This window comes from Centroberyx affinis, unplaced genomic scaffold (assembly GCF_046629955.1).
Source record: "Centroberyx affinis isolate AG114_WGS23_722 - 3 ecotype Tasmania unplaced genomic scaffold, CSIRO-AGI_Caff_v1 ptg001814l_1, whole genome shotgun sequence".
NCBI classification, from domain to species: Eukaryota; Metazoa; Chordata; class Actinopteri; order Beryciformes; family Berycidae; genus Centroberyx; species Centroberyx affinis.
Genome location: NW_027280200.1, coordinates 397,051 through 415,625, shown reverse-complemented (window position 1 = coordinate 415,625; position 18,575 = coordinate 397,051). Strand labels below are relative to the sequence as shown.

The 18,575-nt window shown below is 42.0% G+C and overlaps 2 protein-coding genes across 2 annotated transcripts; both read left to right on the top strand.

The window, feature by feature from the left end:
* The first annotated feature begins 7,747 nt into the window (after positions 1-7,747).
* eef1a1a (eukaryotic translation elongation factor 1 alpha 1a) lies at positions 7,748-13,023 on the top strand. The gene is made up of 7 exons (XM_071529620.1): positions 7,748-7,891; positions 8,691-8,870; positions 9,411-9,707; positions 10,137-10,287; positions 11,262-11,518; positions 11,858-12,092; positions 12,271-13,023. The coding sequence occupies exons 1-7, from the start codon at positions 7,748-7,750 to the stop codon at positions 12,393-12,395; spliced, it is 1,389 nt and encodes a 462-aa protein (XP_071385721.1). The 3' UTR covers positions 12,396-13,023.
* A 560-nt stretch (positions 13,024-13,583) lies between these two features.
* Positions 13,584-18,575, top strand: cgasa (cyclic GMP-AMP synthase a). Its single transcript, XM_071529622.1, has 5 exons — positions 13,584-14,141; positions 14,625-14,841; positions 16,116-16,382; positions 17,037-17,136; positions 17,422-18,575. The coding sequence occupies exons 1-5, from the start codon at positions 13,584-13,586 to the stop codon at positions 17,756-17,758; spliced, it is 1,479 nt and encodes a 492-aa protein (XP_071385723.1). The 3' UTR covers positions 17,759-18,575.

Sequence of the window (18,575 nt, the reverse complement as noted above, 5' to 3'; positions counted from 1 at the left end):
TAATGTCAGCTTCATTCATGTGTGAATGCTCAAGGTATCAATTGAAGAAAATGCACACAGTTGGTGCTGGTAGTGGCAAAATAACTCGTATTGTTGTTTCCACATTACTGTACAATTTGGTGACATGATGTAAACCAATACATGCGATCCATGTGTTCTGCTTGAATAGTATTTCAACATCTGTTACTAGTGTCTAAAACCTTTACCTCGGTGCCTGTTTTGTTTCAGGCAGCCTTGTGACTTGCTTTGAACACAGAAAAAGTAGGAAAACATAAAGCAAGCTTAGCCTGCGTGCATATCAAAATGAAGCTAAGAGGAAATAGCATTTTACTTGTTTATTTCAAAATAGTAGGCTACTATAAACTATTTTGAATGTACAAGTAGCCCAATACTTTACAAAGTAGGCATGCTCGCCTGGTCTGGGTAAAACGGTTAGCAATCAAAGATTCGAGGCCTTAGTAAATTATTACAAGCTTAAATTATTTTGAACGAGACAATGAATCTCCAGTTAATTCAAAGTATTACATTTGCAAGATCGTTGTACCAAGCTGTCTCCCCCTCACAGCAGACCAGTGCAGACACTACTGAGCACTGAGCAGACTCGTTTATTTCAGGAAAGTGAAAAATATGCAGGCACAGATTCAGTTGTGTAGTACATGCGCCATCTAGTGGAGAAATGCTTTATTACACGAGGAACACTGGTGTACGCGGGGGCACTCGCTTGTATCATTCGCACCAGGCTCCTTCTCCGCTCCAGGCTCCTTCTCCGCTCTCCGCCACACTGACAGCCTAGACCAGTGGTTCTCAACGTGGGGTCCGGGGACCACCAGGGGTCCTTGAGAGGGGCTCCCCAGCAAATTGATGAATTGTTAAACTTGCTGTCAAGTTAATGTTACAGAATGTTAGATCCCTGAACAATATATGAGTTACTTTCTTTTAGCCTTAATAATACGTTTTATCATATTTTCTGTGTATTAGTCTACCGCCCTCCCAAGGCAAATTCTAATTTTAATGATGACTTTGCTGAACTACTTTCTATAATAATGCCTAACCATGACAGAATCCTTATTCTTGGTGATTTTAATATTCACATTTGTTGCCCTGACAATACTTTTGCTCAAGACTTCTTAACTTTATTGGAATCTTTTAACTTGACGGTTCATGTCTCTGGGCCCACACATGATCAGGGACACATTCTGGATCTCGTAACATCTCATGGTCTGAATCTTGAGAACCTAGAGGTTTTAGATAGAGGTATCTCTGACCACTCCAGTATTAGCTTTGAATTGTTGTGTCATCTCCCTTCTAAGATCAAATCTGCTCCCATTCGTTTCATCCCATCGTTTCATCCCATCTCATCTCATAAAATTCTGTTCCACACTATTGACACAGTGGCCAATATTCCTTCCAATACTGCTCTTAACCATTCTCCTGAGGTCTGTGAAAATTTTTGTTTATTTTTTACCAAGAGAGTTGAACACATGCGTAATCAAATAATCCCTCCTGCACGTGACCTCTCTGTTACGGCTATCTTCAACCTGGAGGCTAATTTTGACTAATTTGTTCCCGTATCTGTAGAAAACCTCAAGGGTATTATAATGCATATAAAATCTTCTACCTGCCCCCTAGACATTGTTCCCACAAGGCTGCTCAAAGAGGTCATCGACTCTGTGTGCCCTAGTATTTTGGTTATTATAAATAGTTCCCTCATCTCTGGCTCAGTGCCTCCTTATTTTAAGCATGCTCTTATCCACCCACTTCTTAAAAAACCTACACTTGACTCCTCTGTTCTTAGTAATTTTAGACCTGTCTCCAAACTTCCATTTTTATCCAAAGTTTTAGAAAAAGTTGTGTACAATCAACTTTGTCACCATTTGAGTACAAACAACCTTTTTGAAAAATTTCAATCTGGCTTTCGCCCACGCCATAGCACAGAAACGGCTCTCCTTCGAGTTACCAATGACCTTCTTTTAGCAGCTGACTCAGGAAAATGCTCCATTCTAATCCTCACTGACCTTAGTGCTGCATTCGATACAACTGACCATGCTATTCTCATTGACCGCCTTCATCATTTAATAGGCATCTCTGGCTCTGCTCTTGACTGGTTCTCCTCTTATTTCTCAGACAGACAATTTTCAGTTAGTTTAGGTAACACAGTTTCATCTCCAGCGCACATGAAGCATGGTGTGCCTCAAGGCTCTATCCTCGGCCCCATTTTATTCTCACTTTACATGCTTCCCAGGCTACACACAACATCAATTTCCATTGTTATGCAGATGACACGCAATACCCATAAATCCTTCTGACCCCATTTTTTCCCACCTAGATTACTGCAACTCTTTATACTCTTCCCTCAATAAGAAAAACCTTTTACTCTTACAATTACTCCAAAATGCAGCAGCCAGGTTTTTAACTCTTACAAGAAAAACAGACTCACTGGCTACCCATTAGTTTTAGAATTGATTTTAAGATTTTTTTTAAATTTTATTCTAGCTCCCTCTTATGTCACAGACCTTTTAACCCCGTACGAACCAGAGCGCAGCCTGAGATCCTCTGGCAAGGCACTTCTGGCAGTTCCTCGGTCAAGGCTAAAGACTCTAGGTGATCGTGCTTTTGCTATTAGGGCGCCTTCCCTCTGGAACAGCCTGCCCGCCGCGAGGTTATCAGGCAAGCAAACTCAGTTGCCTCCTTCAAATCCCTTCTTAAAACTCACTTTTTTAGACTTGCTTTTAATACCTGACTCATTGCTTTTATGTTATTGTGCTTTTACATTTGCGTGTCTCATGTTGTTTTAATTCAATTTTTACTTTGTGTTGTTTTTCTGGTTGTTAATCTGATGTCTCTGTAAAGCACGTTGTAACTCTGTTTTAATAAGTGCTATACAAATAAAGTTATTATTGTTATTATTATTAGAAAACAAAAGGGACTGGAGCACACCGATTGATTCACAGCCTTTAATTGTGCAAACAGACTAACGTTTCGACACTACTGTGTCTTCATCAGAGTCAAAGTGACTCTGATGACACTTTGACTCTGATGAAGACACAGTAGTGTCAAAACATTAGACTGGAGCATTAGTCTGCATCAGTCCCTTTTGTTTTCTGGAAGTTTGCTGTCCTCGAGCTGAGAAGCACCTGATTCAGCCGCATTTTGCTGGAAGATGCGCAGAGAACCCTGTTTCAACTATTATTATTATTATTAAGGTGATCTTGACTATCACCCCGATTATACTGTCGCACTAAGACCATCATCTAAATGCCAAAGATGTTAAAATAAACAGAAAATAGTGACAGCTAACTTATTGTCCATCCCCCGGTTACCTTGGGCAGCAGCACTCAGGTATGAAGGAAGGAAATAAAACTGAAGAATAGTGGTCATTTATGTCTTATTTTCTGGTTGTGATTCTATTTTCATGTCATTTATATCAGTCTGACACTGGGTGGATGAGTGGTTACACACAGTGGGTCCTTGAGTTGGTTAATGGCCTATCAGCATTTACATAGTTGGAGTCGCCTCCATAGTTATGCCAGAGCCTAACATTAAGCTATGAAAATGACCCGGCCATGAAAGACGTGAAAGTGAGTTGGTTAAGTTGTAGCTCCACTATGATTTTTCTTGTCATGTGCTGACCTTCCAACTTCATGAATGCCATGGTCATGAATGAGTAGTCTTAATGTACAGTACAGGATAAGGGAACACTTGGAGGATATGATATCTGCTAACATGTCAATAGATAATCGTTTTAAATTCCACTCTGGAAAAATGTCTCAAATCTCTGTCATGTATTGAAAATTCATTATGTCATTTTATTCACCAAATACAGTTATGGTCTAAGCCAATATTATGTTGGATTATTATTTTATTATAAGCTTCTAACTAAGAGGAACAATGTGCTTTTGATACTTCAATATATTCTAATAGCTGTAGATGTAGATGTAGTAGATGATAAAGTCATCTTCCCCCTAAATGTTCATTTCTTTTGGACCTCAGATTGGGGCCCTGCTCATGTTGGCAGGAGCTGTTTTGAACAACTGAACTGGCTTCCTGTCGAGGCAAGGGTCACACAAATCAACCTGTGGTTCACAGAATCATCCATAACTACGCTCCAACCTATTTGAAGAATTTTTTTCCATTTGTAAGAGACAGTCATGGCCATAACACCAGGGGTAACATAGCCAATGTTGGGCTTTACAGATTTAAAAACCTGTCTGGGGATCATGCGAATGGAACAAAGTGGACCTACAAATCAAACAGACTGTCAGTTTAAGGTCTTTTAAAATGAAGGTAAAGAGGTGTATATATTGCAGAGTAAACCACTCAGTTAATATCACTCTTGGGAACTATTCAAATCTTTAGTTGATGTTTGTATTGAAAATTGTAATTAACAAGCACATTTCATATGCCTGTTTTTTTTTATACAATTTATTTGATGTTTTCTTGTGGTAGGCCTATATTCTGTGACTCTTGGCCAGCCAATGCCATGTTTTCTTAGCCTTCTTGTCTTTTAAAAGAAGACCATATTGGAAATAAGTTTTGGAAACTTTATGTGTTATCCCCGATGATTTTAAATAATGCATGACTGATGGCTGTGCATTATTTTTGATTATCAAATAAACTAAACTAAACGCAACCTCATGGCTATAAACCCACTTTATACACCTTTATGAATTCATGTAAATCTGTACAATATAAATGCATTGTATACATTGCTGTATACACTAAAGAAGAAAAGAAAATCACTAATATTCCTATAGAAACAGAGTGATCAAATTTTATTTATAGCCTATAACATATTTCATAGAACAATGTAACCCAAAGTGCTTTACAGACATGTTTAAAAACAGTTCAGGGTCATGAAAAGAGGATCACAGAAATAAGATCATAAACAGACACAAGAGCAGGAGAGGTAGGCTAAGGTTCAAAAAGTATTAAAGTACGACTAGGCCTATATAAAATGGTTATAACAAAAATCTTTTTTTTTTTAAATAAGTTAGATTTTTTGCATTATTTCCTCGGCCGTCACTAGGGATTTCCAGTTGCTGTGACATTTGTACAGCAGTATCTTTATAAAATATTACAGGATTACCACAGGCTCATTATGCTCAGACTTATGTAGGTTACATGCTAATTATATAATACATTAAAATTTCATAATTGCTGTATGTTTAAATCGGTGGTTGTTGTCCCGTTGATGGTAGTTTACCCGCTGTTTTTCTGTAGTCTTCCGTCTCTGGTTGAGATAATTAACAGACAGACGCCGGACAGAAATTAAGGGCCTTATTACTGAGGTTAATTATAATCCAACTAGGGAGCGTCTGTGAAGGCTGCCGCTCCACCTGCTGCGTAAACTGCGCGCAATGGACGCGGCTCGATTCATTTAACCAGAATTCACTACCTGACTTCAAACAATGTCACATAACCAACACCAGGTCTTAAACCAATAATTGATTGGTGAAACTCCAACTATCTCTCCCAACTCTCTCTGTAAGACTCTGTAACGTGCGGGATCCATTATCGGACACAATTTTGCAGCCTCAGGTGAGATTACATCCTTTTCTGCTTTGCAAAAAACCCCATCAGTGGAGACAGAACAACCGCAAAAAAACCTCTGATCAATGTGTCAGAGCAGCTCTAAAACCATGTATCTATTTGTGTAGCCTCACATCATAACACGTCACAGTCCTACTTCCATTATCGGACAAGTCAAGCCTGGTCGAGGATGACGCTTAATGTCTGTTACTGTTTGGTCGGCAACCTCCTCTTTCTCCCACAATCATGTGTTGACAGGATGGGGATCTGGGCCGGGAAAACACAAGTAACCGCAACTTGACTTTAAACTCCGACATATGCGTGCATCCTGATAAAATAAAATAAAATGTATATGTGCATCGGTAAACCTGTGTAAATACGGTGGGCTGACAGACTGAGGGGGCGGCGCCGTCAGTATTTAGCGGAGAAAAGAATGTAAGCATGTCAAACGAGGACATGTCCGATAATGGGCGCCTCGCCGGTAGCTGTCCGATAATAGACGCATTAACGGCAACTTCTGCCGGTCCCTTGTTGTGATGCTGTAGGAACGGGTGCGCGCAATTACGCAACACCCCCGCCTGTCCTGTGCGCTATAACCGGATCAGCGTCTCTCAGCCTCTCCGGTCCCGCAGCCAACCTGACACCGAGCAGCTCGCAGGTACGAGACTTTACATGAAATCATGCACGGCGTGTTTAGTCTCAAAGGCTATCGTCAGGATAAACGTTTTCCAATGCAACTCCGTTTCCACGCAACGTATGGAAATATTGTAGTGATGCAGGAAAGAGGGCAGACGGCTGGTAATACGCATCTCGGCTCCAGTGAGCGGGCAGATGACCGAACATGGCGGCGACAGCAGGAGAGGTTGAAAGCTCCGTTAAATCCCTCAGACATTAGATTTACCCGCTCACTGTGCCAATTTCCTCTGTATTCTTGTTTTTGTATTGTGAAAGCGCACTGCGGCAGACATTGTGATGATAAATAAGGGGAATTGGTGAAATAGGTGAATGAAACACGGATGTAAATAGCCATCTGCCCTGGCACTGAGTGGCACTATACACCTGAACAAGTCTAACCAACATCAAGTGGGGCTTCATGTTACACTTGGATGAAGCTACTGACCTTTCTACCTGGTGCAACTTGTATTCAGCTAAAATAGAAAACTTCATTCACTTAGATAAAAAAAAACAATTGTTTGTGGTGAATGTGTAATTACCTGGTGCCATTTATTTTATTCCTCAAGGTTACCACCACAGCACCCTGAGGTGTTCAGAGTATCTAAAACAGTGTATATTCTCCTCTGCATTAACCTGTGTGCAGTGCACTGCAGTGTCTGAGAAATGGCTGCTACAATATCAATTGCTAGGATCCTGACAAAATGGTGGAGTGTGACTTGGAGTAAAGCTTTAGTAAGCCTGTGGCTGTGAAAGAGGGACGGTGCACAGAGACCACAGAGCTGTTTTGTCTTGACGTGACGGAGCCGAGCAGCGAGGACAGGAGGGCTGGCTGGATCTGAGAGAGGGGGGCAGGGGTGTGGATGGATGGGGGAAAGGAGAGTAGGAGGGGCAGTGTTTTGTGTTTTGTGCCTGGCGCAGTTCTGTGGCCATTGATACTATCCCTAATTTTCTGAGAGATTACGTAGGAAAACATCTTTTGACAGTCAAAAAGTCCCGTAGTCACTATTCTCAGTTGATGAATACCCAGGACCGAACAGACTATACTATCAGCTGCTATTAGGGTGAGAGCTGACCAAACACAGAGGTGGATTCATGTCTCTATCCTAGTTTATCCTTTCAAATCTATCTGAGCCAGTCACTGGGGGGGGGGGCATCAGCACAGTGGGCACTCTGCTTGCGTCCTTGTCCATAGTGCTGTAATACCTTTGCTGGATCTCCTGCTGTGTGGACTGAAAAGCCCATTTGACCTACTAACAGTGGTAAATGACCACCAGCCAAATGCTGGTAAATTTTGTCTGGTGAGTGTGTCTGCTATACCAGCCACTGTGGCAGGTAACCAACTATGATCTGAGGGTTCTTTTCCATTCTAAAAAACATGTTTTGTTGGTAACAGTAAAATGTTGAAGTCCATCAGTCACTATAGCCAGTGTATGAAAGGATTATGTTTCCTGCCCTGCCTACCACCTGTACACTGTACTACCTGTAACTCAACACTGCTTTCAGCAGGCACACTGTCTTGTGACTTCAGCCAGCTCCAGCCACAATGGGAAAGGAGAAGCTCCATATCAACATTGTAGTGATCGGCCACGTGGACTCCGGCAAGTCCACCACCACCGGCCACCTCATCTACAAGTGTGGTGGCATTGACAAGAGAACCATCGAGAAGTTTGAGAAGGAAGCTGCTGAGGTGAGTGGCCACACGCAAAAGAAAGACGACTTCAGTCGGTGGTTCCCAACTTCTTTCAGGGCCCTGTGCTCACTGGATAAGATCCATGCCCCCTCTTCCTCATGTAGTACAGATGGAACCACATGGTGTTGTGATGGAACCGCATGGTGTTGTGATGGAACCGCATGGTGTTGTGATGGAACCACATGGTGTTGTGGTTCTCAGCCTTTTTGGCTCATGCCCCCCAAACACAAAGTGATGCCTACTTGTGACCCTGCTGCAGGTGTAAATGGTGCAAAATGGCATGAAATGGTCAAACAAAGATTTTTGTTTTTCCTTTTCAAGCTATTTGACTTCATTATTCAAAGAAGCCTGGAGAGCTGCAAAGATTATTTCATAAGCATAATTTATTTAATACAAAGATTTAATATATGGTAATAAAGGCAAATTAGAAATATACTGTTTCATATTCAATAATTCATCTTGTGAACATACTGGGGGCACCAGACTCCAGGTTAAAAACCACATACTTAGTCCAGTGAAAATTTGTAAAAAAAAAAAAAAACATGGATAAATGGAATTTTCTTTATTGTGTATTAGCACCTTAAGTGACCTAAAACGATACCACAGCTGAAAGTAATGGCTCAGCAGAATACCATAAGTGGCCCAAAGATCATGTCATGAGCTGCACCTCTTGAAAACATGCACCACAGAGATGAAAAATGATTAAAGAAACTAGCCCTGAGGCTACTAAGAATCGTAGCCTCGGGGCTACGATTAAGATAGAACATTTTCACAGACTATTTTGTTTATTCCTTAGATGGGGAAGGGCTCTTTCAAGTATGCCTGGGTGCTGGACAAGCTGAAGGCAGAGCGGGAGCGTGGCATTACCATCGACATCTCACTGTGGAAGTTTGAAACCAGCAAGTACTATGTGACCATCATCGACGCCCCGGGTCACAGGGACTTCATCAAGAACATGATCACCGGGACCTCACAGGTCTGTAACACGAGGACGCTCGGCCATTTTGTGTGCATCACATATGGCATAGATGTGGGTCCTGTTGTAAGATCTTCATGCTATTGTGCAAGATGTACCGTTCATTTGCATCTACATTTTAGGCATTTAGCTGACACTCTTCTCTAAAGTGACTTGCCCCGAGTGCAACAGTAGAATAAGCTTAAATCCCTACTTCAACAACATTACAAGCAGCCACTAGTAAGGAATGCAAGGGTCAATAAATAGCAGTTAGCAGGTTCAGTCAGCAGGTTATTGAGTTTTCAAGCTGTGCATATTATTGAATTGTATTCAAAGCAGGTGGCACTGTTTGTTTGTTTATTTATATGCCACTTGGAACAGATGTCAAGTTTTGATAAATTATAAGTTACTTTTTATGCGTTTACCCAACATTATTATCCACGACTGACTTTTTCTTTTGCAATAGTAGAATAAGCCTTAATCCTTTAATTCAGTTAAGGAGTGCAGAAGTCAGTGCTGCTACACCCTTACTAACCCTTTACTTATCTATTGTATGTTCAGGCAGACTGTGCTGTGCTGATTGTGGCCGCCGGTGTGGGAGAGTTTGAGGCAGGCATTTCCAAGAACGGGCAGACCCGCGAGCATGCCCTCCTGGCCTACACCCTGGGGGTGAAGCAGCTCATTGTCGGCATCAACAAAATGGACTCCACTGAGCCAAACTACAGCCAGAAGCGATATGAGGAAATTGTGAAGGAAGTGAGCACCTACATCAAGAAGATCGGCTACAATCCTGACACCGTAGCCTTTGTGCCCATTTCTGGCTGGAACGGAGACAACATGCTTGAGGCCAGCCCCAATGTAAGCAGAGTGCAAATGGTATAAGAATAAGATGCAGCCAGCCTTGAATTTGAATACTAATTTGTATGGCTGTGGTCAAGTACGGGGCAGCTGCAGCTCAAAGGCTAAACAAGTGTGCTTGACTGACTGAAAGGTCGCCAGTTTGAATCCTCAGACCAGTTGATTAGTGGCCAACAGTAGCAGCCTGTGGATTTGCTGGGCAGCTCCCAGGTGTGAATGTGTGCAGTTGCATGAATGTGAACCAGGGTGCTGCTGAAAGAGTATACATGCACACCCAACCTTCTCTGGATCATTAAAGGTTAAAAAAAAAAGACATCAACAACCAGGAGTAAACAATCCAATCCTTTGCCCTCTTCTATTGTGATCACTGACCCCCCCCCAAGTTTTTAACAGTTAAAAAATGTTTAAAATATATTTTCTCTTTTCCAGATGACCTGGTTCAAGGGGTGGAAGATCACTAGGAAGGATGGAAATGCCTCAGGCGTCACACTGCTGGAGGCTCTGGACGCCATCCAGCCCCCCTCCCGTCCCACAGACAAACCTCTCCGTCTGCCCCTGCAGGACGTCTACAAGATCGGAGGCATGTAAAGCATTGATTAAGAAATAGATTAACTGGCATCTCTACGGGAATAGGGAGTAGTGTTGTCAGAACAGATGAATGATACTCTTTAATAACATTTGCCATAGCATATGCCATACGCCTTTATTCAAAGCACCTTAAAGTAGCATGATTGTGTTTTTAGTATGGGTAGTCTCAGTGGCATTCAAACCCGTAACCCTGGCATTGTTAGTGTCATGTTCTTCATATTGAGCTACACTGGACTACTTTCATTTTAATTTTGCATGCTCTCCATGTTTCTTATAATAATAAGAGATCACTGACTCAGCCGACCTGATTTCCTCGGGCAGATCGTTCCAGAGCCTCGGGGCCCTGACTGCAAATGCTCTGTCCCCTTTAGTTTTCAGCCTGGACTCTGGAACAGACAAAAGACCTCTGCCCGAGGATCTCAAAGTACGTACTGGCGCGTACGGTACTAAGAGGTCAGAGATATAGCAGGGAGAGAGGCCATGAAGAGCCTTAAAAGTAATCAGTAAAATCTATTCTAAAACATACTGGGAGCCAGTGTAAAGAGGCTAAAACAGGAGTGATGTGATCACGTCTCTTGGTTCTGGTTAAAAGCCTGGCAGCTGAGTTCTGTACAGTCTGGAGTCGATCAATAGATTTTTGGTTCAGGCAAGTAAAAAGGCTGTTGCAGTAATCCAGGCATGATGAGATGAAAGCATGTAAAATGGTCTCTGTGTCTTTAAAAGTTAAGATAGATCGTATTTTGGAAATATTTGTAAGATGATAAAAACATGATTGCACAAGCTTTGTGGTGTGCTGCTCAAAACTTAAATTACTGTCAAACCAGACGCCAAGATTCCTTGCAACGGGCTTGATATGACCCAATAGGGGACCAGCCGAAGGCAGAATTTGTTTTGCCATGTGCTGGGACCCAATGACAAGGATCTCTGTTTTGTTTAAGTTCAGCTGTTCTTCTCTGTGCTTCCCAGGTATTGGAACAGTGCCTGTGGGCCGTGTGGAGACAGGCATCCTAAAGCCCGGCTTGGTGGTGACCTTCGCCCCCGTCAATGTGACCACTGAGGTCAAGTCTGTGGAGATGCACCACGAGGCACTGACCGAGGCCCTCCCCGGCGACAATGTGGGCTTTAACGTCAAGAACGTGTCGGTCAAGGACATCCGCCGCGGCAACGTGGCCGGCGACAGCAAGAACGACCCGCCCCAGGAAGCTGCCAACTTCACCGCTCAGGTAGGCATGACAAAGGAGCTATTCATAGAATCTGATCATGAGCATAACTAAAATTAAACATTCAGCTCTGCCTTATGTTATTTTTGAATCTTGATTTAGCCATGTTGGCAATTAGATTATCAATCTACACTGCAAATTGTACAGATTCTCTATCATTTTCTACCAGACAACACACTAACCTGATTAGTTTAGATTTACATAAAGGAAGAAGGCTCAAAATAAGGTGACAGCAACAGGTCAACGATTCAGCCTCCTTGTCTGCTGCAGACTTCTTTTAAATGGTATAAGGAAATAATCTTTCTATTAATAGCCTATCCATGTTGACCCTGTGTTCCATAGGTGATCATCCTTAATCACCCAGGCCAGATCAGTGCTGGTTATGCTCCTGTGCTGGACTGCCACACTGCCCACATCGCCTGCAAGTTCGCAGAGCTCAAGGAGAAGATTGACCGCCGCTCTGGCAAGAAGCTGGAGGACAACCCCAAGGCCCTCAAGTCAGGAGATGCTGCCATTGTGGATATGATCCCCGGCAAGCCCATGTGTGTTGAAAGCTTCTCCGAGTACCCTCCACTGGGTAAGTTCCACTATGAAAATTGGTAGAGGCTTTGTTGAATTTTGAACAGCCCCAGAACACTTAATCCCTGTCGAAATGATTCTTGACTCTATTGCTCATTGTAAGTCGTACTGGATGAGAGCATCAGCTGAAAGCCTAAAGTATAAAATGTCCATCTTTGCTCCTCTTCATTGTGCAGGTCGTTTTGCGGTGCGCGACATGCGTCAGACCGTGGCGGTCGGCGTGATCAAGGGCGTGGAGAAGAAGGTTTCCACCGCAGGTAAAATTACCAAGTCCGCCCAGAAGGCCCAGAAGAACAAATGAATGTTGTGCTCCGCTGCCGACCCCAGGGTCTCCCAGGGCAGGACATCAGTCATCCAACTCCATCCCACAATTGGCTGCTTCAACTCAATAATCAAAGACTGGTTAATCATCACAATGCATCGCAAAAGCATCCGAAGGAAAGAACAACATTTAGATCCCTAGTCCTTGAGGTGGCATTCAGACTCCATTTCAGTGGTTAGATTACCATTACGTACAACGTAATAGCAAATTGATAGTTTTAAATGTGTACTGTTGATTGGGTTCATGGCCATACCTCTCTGTGATCGAGATATTGATCACTGAGAGGTATGGTAACGTCTTCACCCCTCTAGCTCTCTGGAGTGCCGTTACTGGTCACTCTACATGCTACATGTTGTCTTGCTTTTAGTGTTTGTTTGCAGCTACATGGTGCTCTGTAGGAGCCTATGGTAAGAAGTTAAAACTATGTTCTTCTGAGTAGTAAATGAGTAGAACTTAGTGATATGTTGTGTTTAAGCTTTAAAAAAAAACTACTACCTACTCTTGGCACTCTGAGTAGACCAATTGTTGACTCTTTAAGCACTTTGATTGGCGTTTTGCTAACCTTGCACTTGCACTGGAAAACTTTAAATTGGCATAAGCTATTGCACCTTACTCTAAGATGGCATGAGCCTCTTTGCAACATTAAACATGTTTCAACCAAACAAGTTTGTCCCTGGTCTTTATTTAGACTTTATCCTGTGTGTGATGTAAGGAAGAGAGAGGGAAACATTTACTTTGATTTGATCCAACATTAGTTATTATTTGACCTCAGTCAGACCTCAGATGCCTTGAAGATGAATTCCGATCCTGTAAAACAAGCTTAACTTCACAAGAATTACAAATAAAATGTAATCATTACAGTACACAGTTTTGTCCACAAGATGCCACTATTGGTGTAGGAATAAGAATTACCAATGACCACCAATGATTTTCAAGCAAATTCTAGTAAGATCTTAGATGTTATGAGATCAAAGTTTGTATTTATCAGAAATGCAATTCTTTTATCTTTATCATGGCACACAAAATGTCAAAATGTTTTTTTCCCCTCAAAAGGCACAGCCCATGGGCCGTCTGCCAACCAGTAAAGGGGTGTGTTCTCGTACACATGCCGGAAATGCCTCTAAGGTAGTGCTGGCATAGCAGCCTAATTTTTGTCAGTGCACCATCATGACTGGTAGAGGGAGGCCACGCAAAGCAAAGAGTCCCGAGGCTCACTGTGTGAAGAGCCCACCTAGGGAAACAAAACAAGTAAAACCCCTGCCTAAATGTCCAGGGAAAGCCCTCGTGGAAGAGAAGAAACATGACGTCAAGGAGGAACAGAAACCAAAGAAAAGGGAGCAGAAAAAGCCAAAACACACAGATGAGAAGCCACCTGTGTCAAGCACCAAAACAGAAGAGAAGAGCATAAAAGTAAAAACAGGTGCTGGCAGGGGCAAATCTCCAGAAGATTTCACAGAGGAGATACCGAAGAAAAGGGAGCCAAAGACACCAAAGGCCATCACAGAGGCTCCTGTGCCACAAGACATCATCGAAAAGAAAGTTGACGGGAACAAAATCCTCTCCGCAACTCTGAAGGAACTGAAGATAAAGACAAAGGAAAGATCGGAGGCAGCATCCCTCATCAATAGAACAGTGAAAACCATAATGGATCATTTGAAATGCAACACTACATGCTTTAAAGATGTAGAAGACCTACGTACTGGAAGTTACTATGAACGTCTGAAGGTGAGTCAGCTTAGTCTGGATTCTGTTATGCAGACAGAGTTCCTTCACCAAAGTAAGACTGCCAGGGTTGGTTGTTCCATTCCGTGTGTAGCTCAATGTATGGAGCATTGCACTAACACTGCAGGGGTTAGAGGTCAATGGGTAGTTCATGACACTGACACTGCCATTACCTTTACTAGAAATGTAGGCACTATGAGGCGTTTTGGCTAAAAAGTTTCTACAAAAGGTGATCTTTGCACTACCGTATGCGCCAGGTGCGTTGGAGGAGCAGGACAAAGTAAAATCAGTAGACTCCCGCACACTGTCTTCACTTAAAAAATGTTTAATAAATGACACAACGTTTCGGTCAAGCGACCTTCGTCAGGTATCAGGATGAAGGTTAAGTGAAGACAGTGTGCGGGAGTCTACTGATTTTACTTTGGCTAAAAAGTTTCTACCAGTTGGCTTGTGTGACATTATGTGGTGATGTGTTTGTGTGTGTAGATCTCTAATCCTGATGAATTTGATGTGATGCTGACCATTCCCATTGACCGGGTGGACATCAAACCATTCAGTGACGACGGTGCCTTTTATAGCGTGGCATTAAAGCGTGGCAAGTGCTGTCTGGATCCGTTTCGGAAAGAGGACGGCACTCTACCCGCCAGTGAAATACTCAAGGAGTTCAGGGAAGAAGTGAAGAAAAGTGTGAAGAAGTCTGAGGGTGAGTAACAAAATTAAGCTATGGGTGTATGCAGAGTGGGCAATTGGCACAGTCACTTGCCAAATGCTGGTAAATTGGTCTGCCAGCTATAGGTAACCTGCCATCATTTGTTGGCACATTTTATTCTAAAAGGTGATCTTTGCACTACCGTATGTGCCAGGTGCGTCGGAGGAGCAACACAAAGTAAAATCAGTAGACTCCCGCACACTGTCTTCACTTAACAAGAATTTATTAAATGACACAACGTTTCGGTCAAGCGACCTTCGTCAGGTATCATATACCTGACGACACCTGAGAACTAAGTTTCACTTTCCTGGAAATACATCTGCATACCTAGGCAGTCTGATACCTGACGAAGGTCGCTTGCCCGAAACGTTGTGTCATTTAATAAATTCTTGTTAAGTGAAGACAGTGTGCGGGAGTCTACTGATTTTACTTTGGCACATTTTATTCTAAAATTGGGGTTGGCAAGAAGAATAGGTAAAGCGTCTGAATTTTGGGATGGACCAGTCACTGTGGCTGGTGGACATCACTGAAGTGACTCAACTGATGTCTTTTTGTGGGATATTTGGTATATACTTTGTGCTGTTTGAACACTGCCATCGGCCTTCTAACCCATCTTGTGACCAATTAGCTCTCATTGTGGCTATTCATCTGGACAGGCCTCTCTTCAAAAAGAGTTCTACATACGAGTTATTTAACATGTCACTTTTGTGAAATGCAGAAATCTGTAGGTACATTTTAACATTTACACTGGGATACATTCATTAAAGTGGGAACATATGGCAGTGTTCAGACGTTAGACGGATTTCTGACGTAAATATCAGATGGAGAGTAGAATCAGGAAGGACAGGGGAAAAGAAAATTACAGAAAAACATATGGGTTCACTCACAATGTGCATCTAAAAGCGGGAGTATTTGCTGCATTTGTTGTGTTCTTTCATCTTTCTATCTCATTTGATTTGAACTGCACTAGTTTACTTTTAAGTCTTTTATCTTTTGTATCTCTTGTCTGTACTTTTGCACTTTTTAATTGTAAATCTTTTACCTTTACTGTATTTTTATCACCCTGTAAAGCACTTTGAGTTGCCCCAGTGTATGAAATGTGCTATACAAATAAAGCTGCCTTGCCTTGCCTTCAGTCAGTGCCAAGTATCCCCATTGCGCAGTAATGAAAAAACAAACAAAAAAACGAAAACAATCTGACAGGGTAAATTATAGATATTATATATAGATGAGAAAGTTCTAATTGTGTTTCTTGTTTGTTCTTTCAGATGTGGAGGTGGAAAAAAAGAAAAAGGGTTGCCCGGCCGTAACATTACTGATAACAGACGCAAAAGGAGGATCGGTCCCCATCTCACTAGATATTGTTCTCAGTCTAAAGGTCAAATCAAGCTGGCCATCTTTCACCAAAGACGGACTTCAAATAGAGCGCTGGCTGGGAACAAAAGTAAAGCAAGACTACAAATGGAAGCCATACTACCTCGTCTCAAAATATGAGGGCAACGGTATGCTGGAAAGTGATGGGGTCCTCGCTAAAGGTACAACCTGGAAAAAATGTAACTTCTCTCAACGGGTGAACTGAAGTGAGATTGAAATGAGTCGTTAGGACATTTATATGCCAACACTAGAGCCACCTGAGATTTCCCAAGTTGTAATACCTGTCCAATATACCTTGAGTTGATTATTTCAACGGCTACATCTGTTTATGTCCAGCCTTCATGCCTGGAGTCTCAGCATTGGATAAATGATGTGAAAGTTATCTAGGAACAGCAGAAAAGCCAAGGGAGAAATAAAATTGCAGTTTATGACAGGAGGGAAATGCTTGACGTGGCACTTTACAATATAATCACTAATCGCATTATGCAAAATTAATTTTAACAGAGCCTTCTTTTGCTATGCGTGCAAACAGTTTAATTGAATTATATCTCATCCTCAAAGCAATAATCAGATCACTGTGTGTATGTAAACAGTCATTCACCACAGAGCGGTAGACTTATCTAACTTGAAGTCAAACATAAAGATACATTTCCTTACATTCACTGCACTTGGCAATTTAAGTGATTCTGATCTTCATATTACCCAAACACTTCTTTATGTGTTTCACAAGGGCCTTTTCATGAATGAACACTAGAGAAAAGGGAAGCCGCAACTTCCCTTGCCCACTGAGTATTTTTTTCTCCTATGACACACAGATGTTTGGCGGATTTCATTCTCCCATGTGGAGAAAGGCATATTGAACAATCATGGATCGGAGAAGACATGCTGCGAAGAAGGCGGAGCACGCTGCTGCAGGTTGGATTTTATTTTATTGATTTTCTTTTGGAAGAGCATTTGTTTCATTCAAAAATGAGATAGCTGCTTGACAAAATGACTACTAGGAAGAAAATGAAAATCAATATGGAATTTTAATGAAGCCTCATGATTTCCCTTTACATACAAAGTGATAACATTTCAAAGCATGCAATTATCTGTATTTTTGAAATATTGAGCAATGAACATCGGATAATTTTGCATCCAAGGTAAAAGATGCTTCATTTGAGAATCCATCAAAGCCAGTTCCTTTATTCCTACATTCAGGAAGGATTGTTTGAAGCTCCTCAAGCACTTGCTGGGTCTTTTGAAAAGTGAAGACCCCTCATTTAACAAGTTCTGCTCCTACCACGCCAAGACCACCCTCCTCCATGCCTGCTGCTCCAGAACTAAGGACACCGAGTGGGAGGCCTCACGTCTGAACCACTGCTTTCAGCTGCTACTGGACAACTTCGAGGGCCATCTAAGAGATCGTCAACTACCCAACTTCTTCATCCCATCTCAGAACTTGCTCTCAGGTCCTAGTTCTAAGAGCTGCACATCTCTGGCTCGTCGTATCAAGGAAGAACGTGACAAGGGTTTTCCTATTTTCAAAAAGCGATGACTTGTGGACAACCAACACTTCATTGGGTTGTCACTGGTCCGAGCCCCAAGGCTGTGAACCATCCTGCACGAGAAACTTGTGCTGGCAAACTCAGGGCAATCTTTCAAGTGTAAAAGCATCAACCAAATGGCATGTTATACAATTTGTTTCTACCCATTTTATTCTCGATTTTACCTTATTTTTTCGTCTTCTGTAAGCCTGTTTTAAATTGATGTTTTGTATTTCATTGTTTATCCTGTCAGCTTTTTTTTATGGTTTAGTACTTTGTAGCAACATCTTGAAAAGTGCAATATAAACAATTATATTATTCAATATTGTCATTTTACCCTATTCTCCTTTACCAGCTTATACATAACGAAACAACTTTCAAAATGACCTCACCACGTGATATAGGTTCAGTGCAATCTACATCTACATCAGGACGTCAAGATCTTTAAACAAGATGTGAAGAACAGTAAGCTCCAAATTTATCCTCAAGCTCACATGTAAAGAAAGAGAATGGAGAACATTAAAACATTTTAAACTTTAAAGTTTTTTGGCAAAAGGATCTTGATAAAAAGAATTCTCCCTTTCAATGTCAACTTCCACTCCACTTGCTTTCAGTTGTCAGTGAGTTGTTTGCTCCACCTACCAAGAGACTGTCATCAGTAGTAACCTCCCAGCAGAGCTGAGAATTAAGTTTCACTTTCCTGGAAGTATATCTGCAGACCTAGGCAGTCTGAGTTTATGACAAACAGCCTGCGGGCTGGGACATACAGCTCCATTCATTATCAGCTGCATACCACTGTAAGTTAATGTGGGTAATGCGTGGGCAAGT

Coding starts and splice junctions, on each gene's coding strand:
- eef1a1a (XM_071529620.1), top strand. CDS start 7,748: ATGGGAAAGGAGAAGCTCCATATCAACATTGTAGTGATCGGCCACGTG. Junction 9,708..10,136: donor TGCTTGAGGCCAGCCCCAAT/GTAAGCAGAGTG, acceptor TCTCTTTTCCAG/ATGACCTGGTTCAAGGGGTG. Junction 11,519..11,857: donor CTGCCAACTTCACCGCTCAG/GTAGGCATGACA, acceptor TGTGTTCCATAG/GTGATCATCCTTAATCACCC.
- cgasa (XM_071529622.1), top strand. CDS start 13,584: ATGACTGGTAGAGGGAGGCCACGCAAAGCAAAGAGTCCCGAGGCTCAC. Junction 14,142..14,624: donor GTTACTATGAACGTCTGAAG/GTGAGTCAGCTT, acceptor TTGTGTGTGTAG/ATCTCTAATCCTGATGAATT. Junction 14,842..16,115: donor AAGTGTGAAGAAGTCTGAGG/GTGAGTAACAAA, acceptor TTGTTCTTTCAG/ATGTGGAGGTGGAAAAAAAG.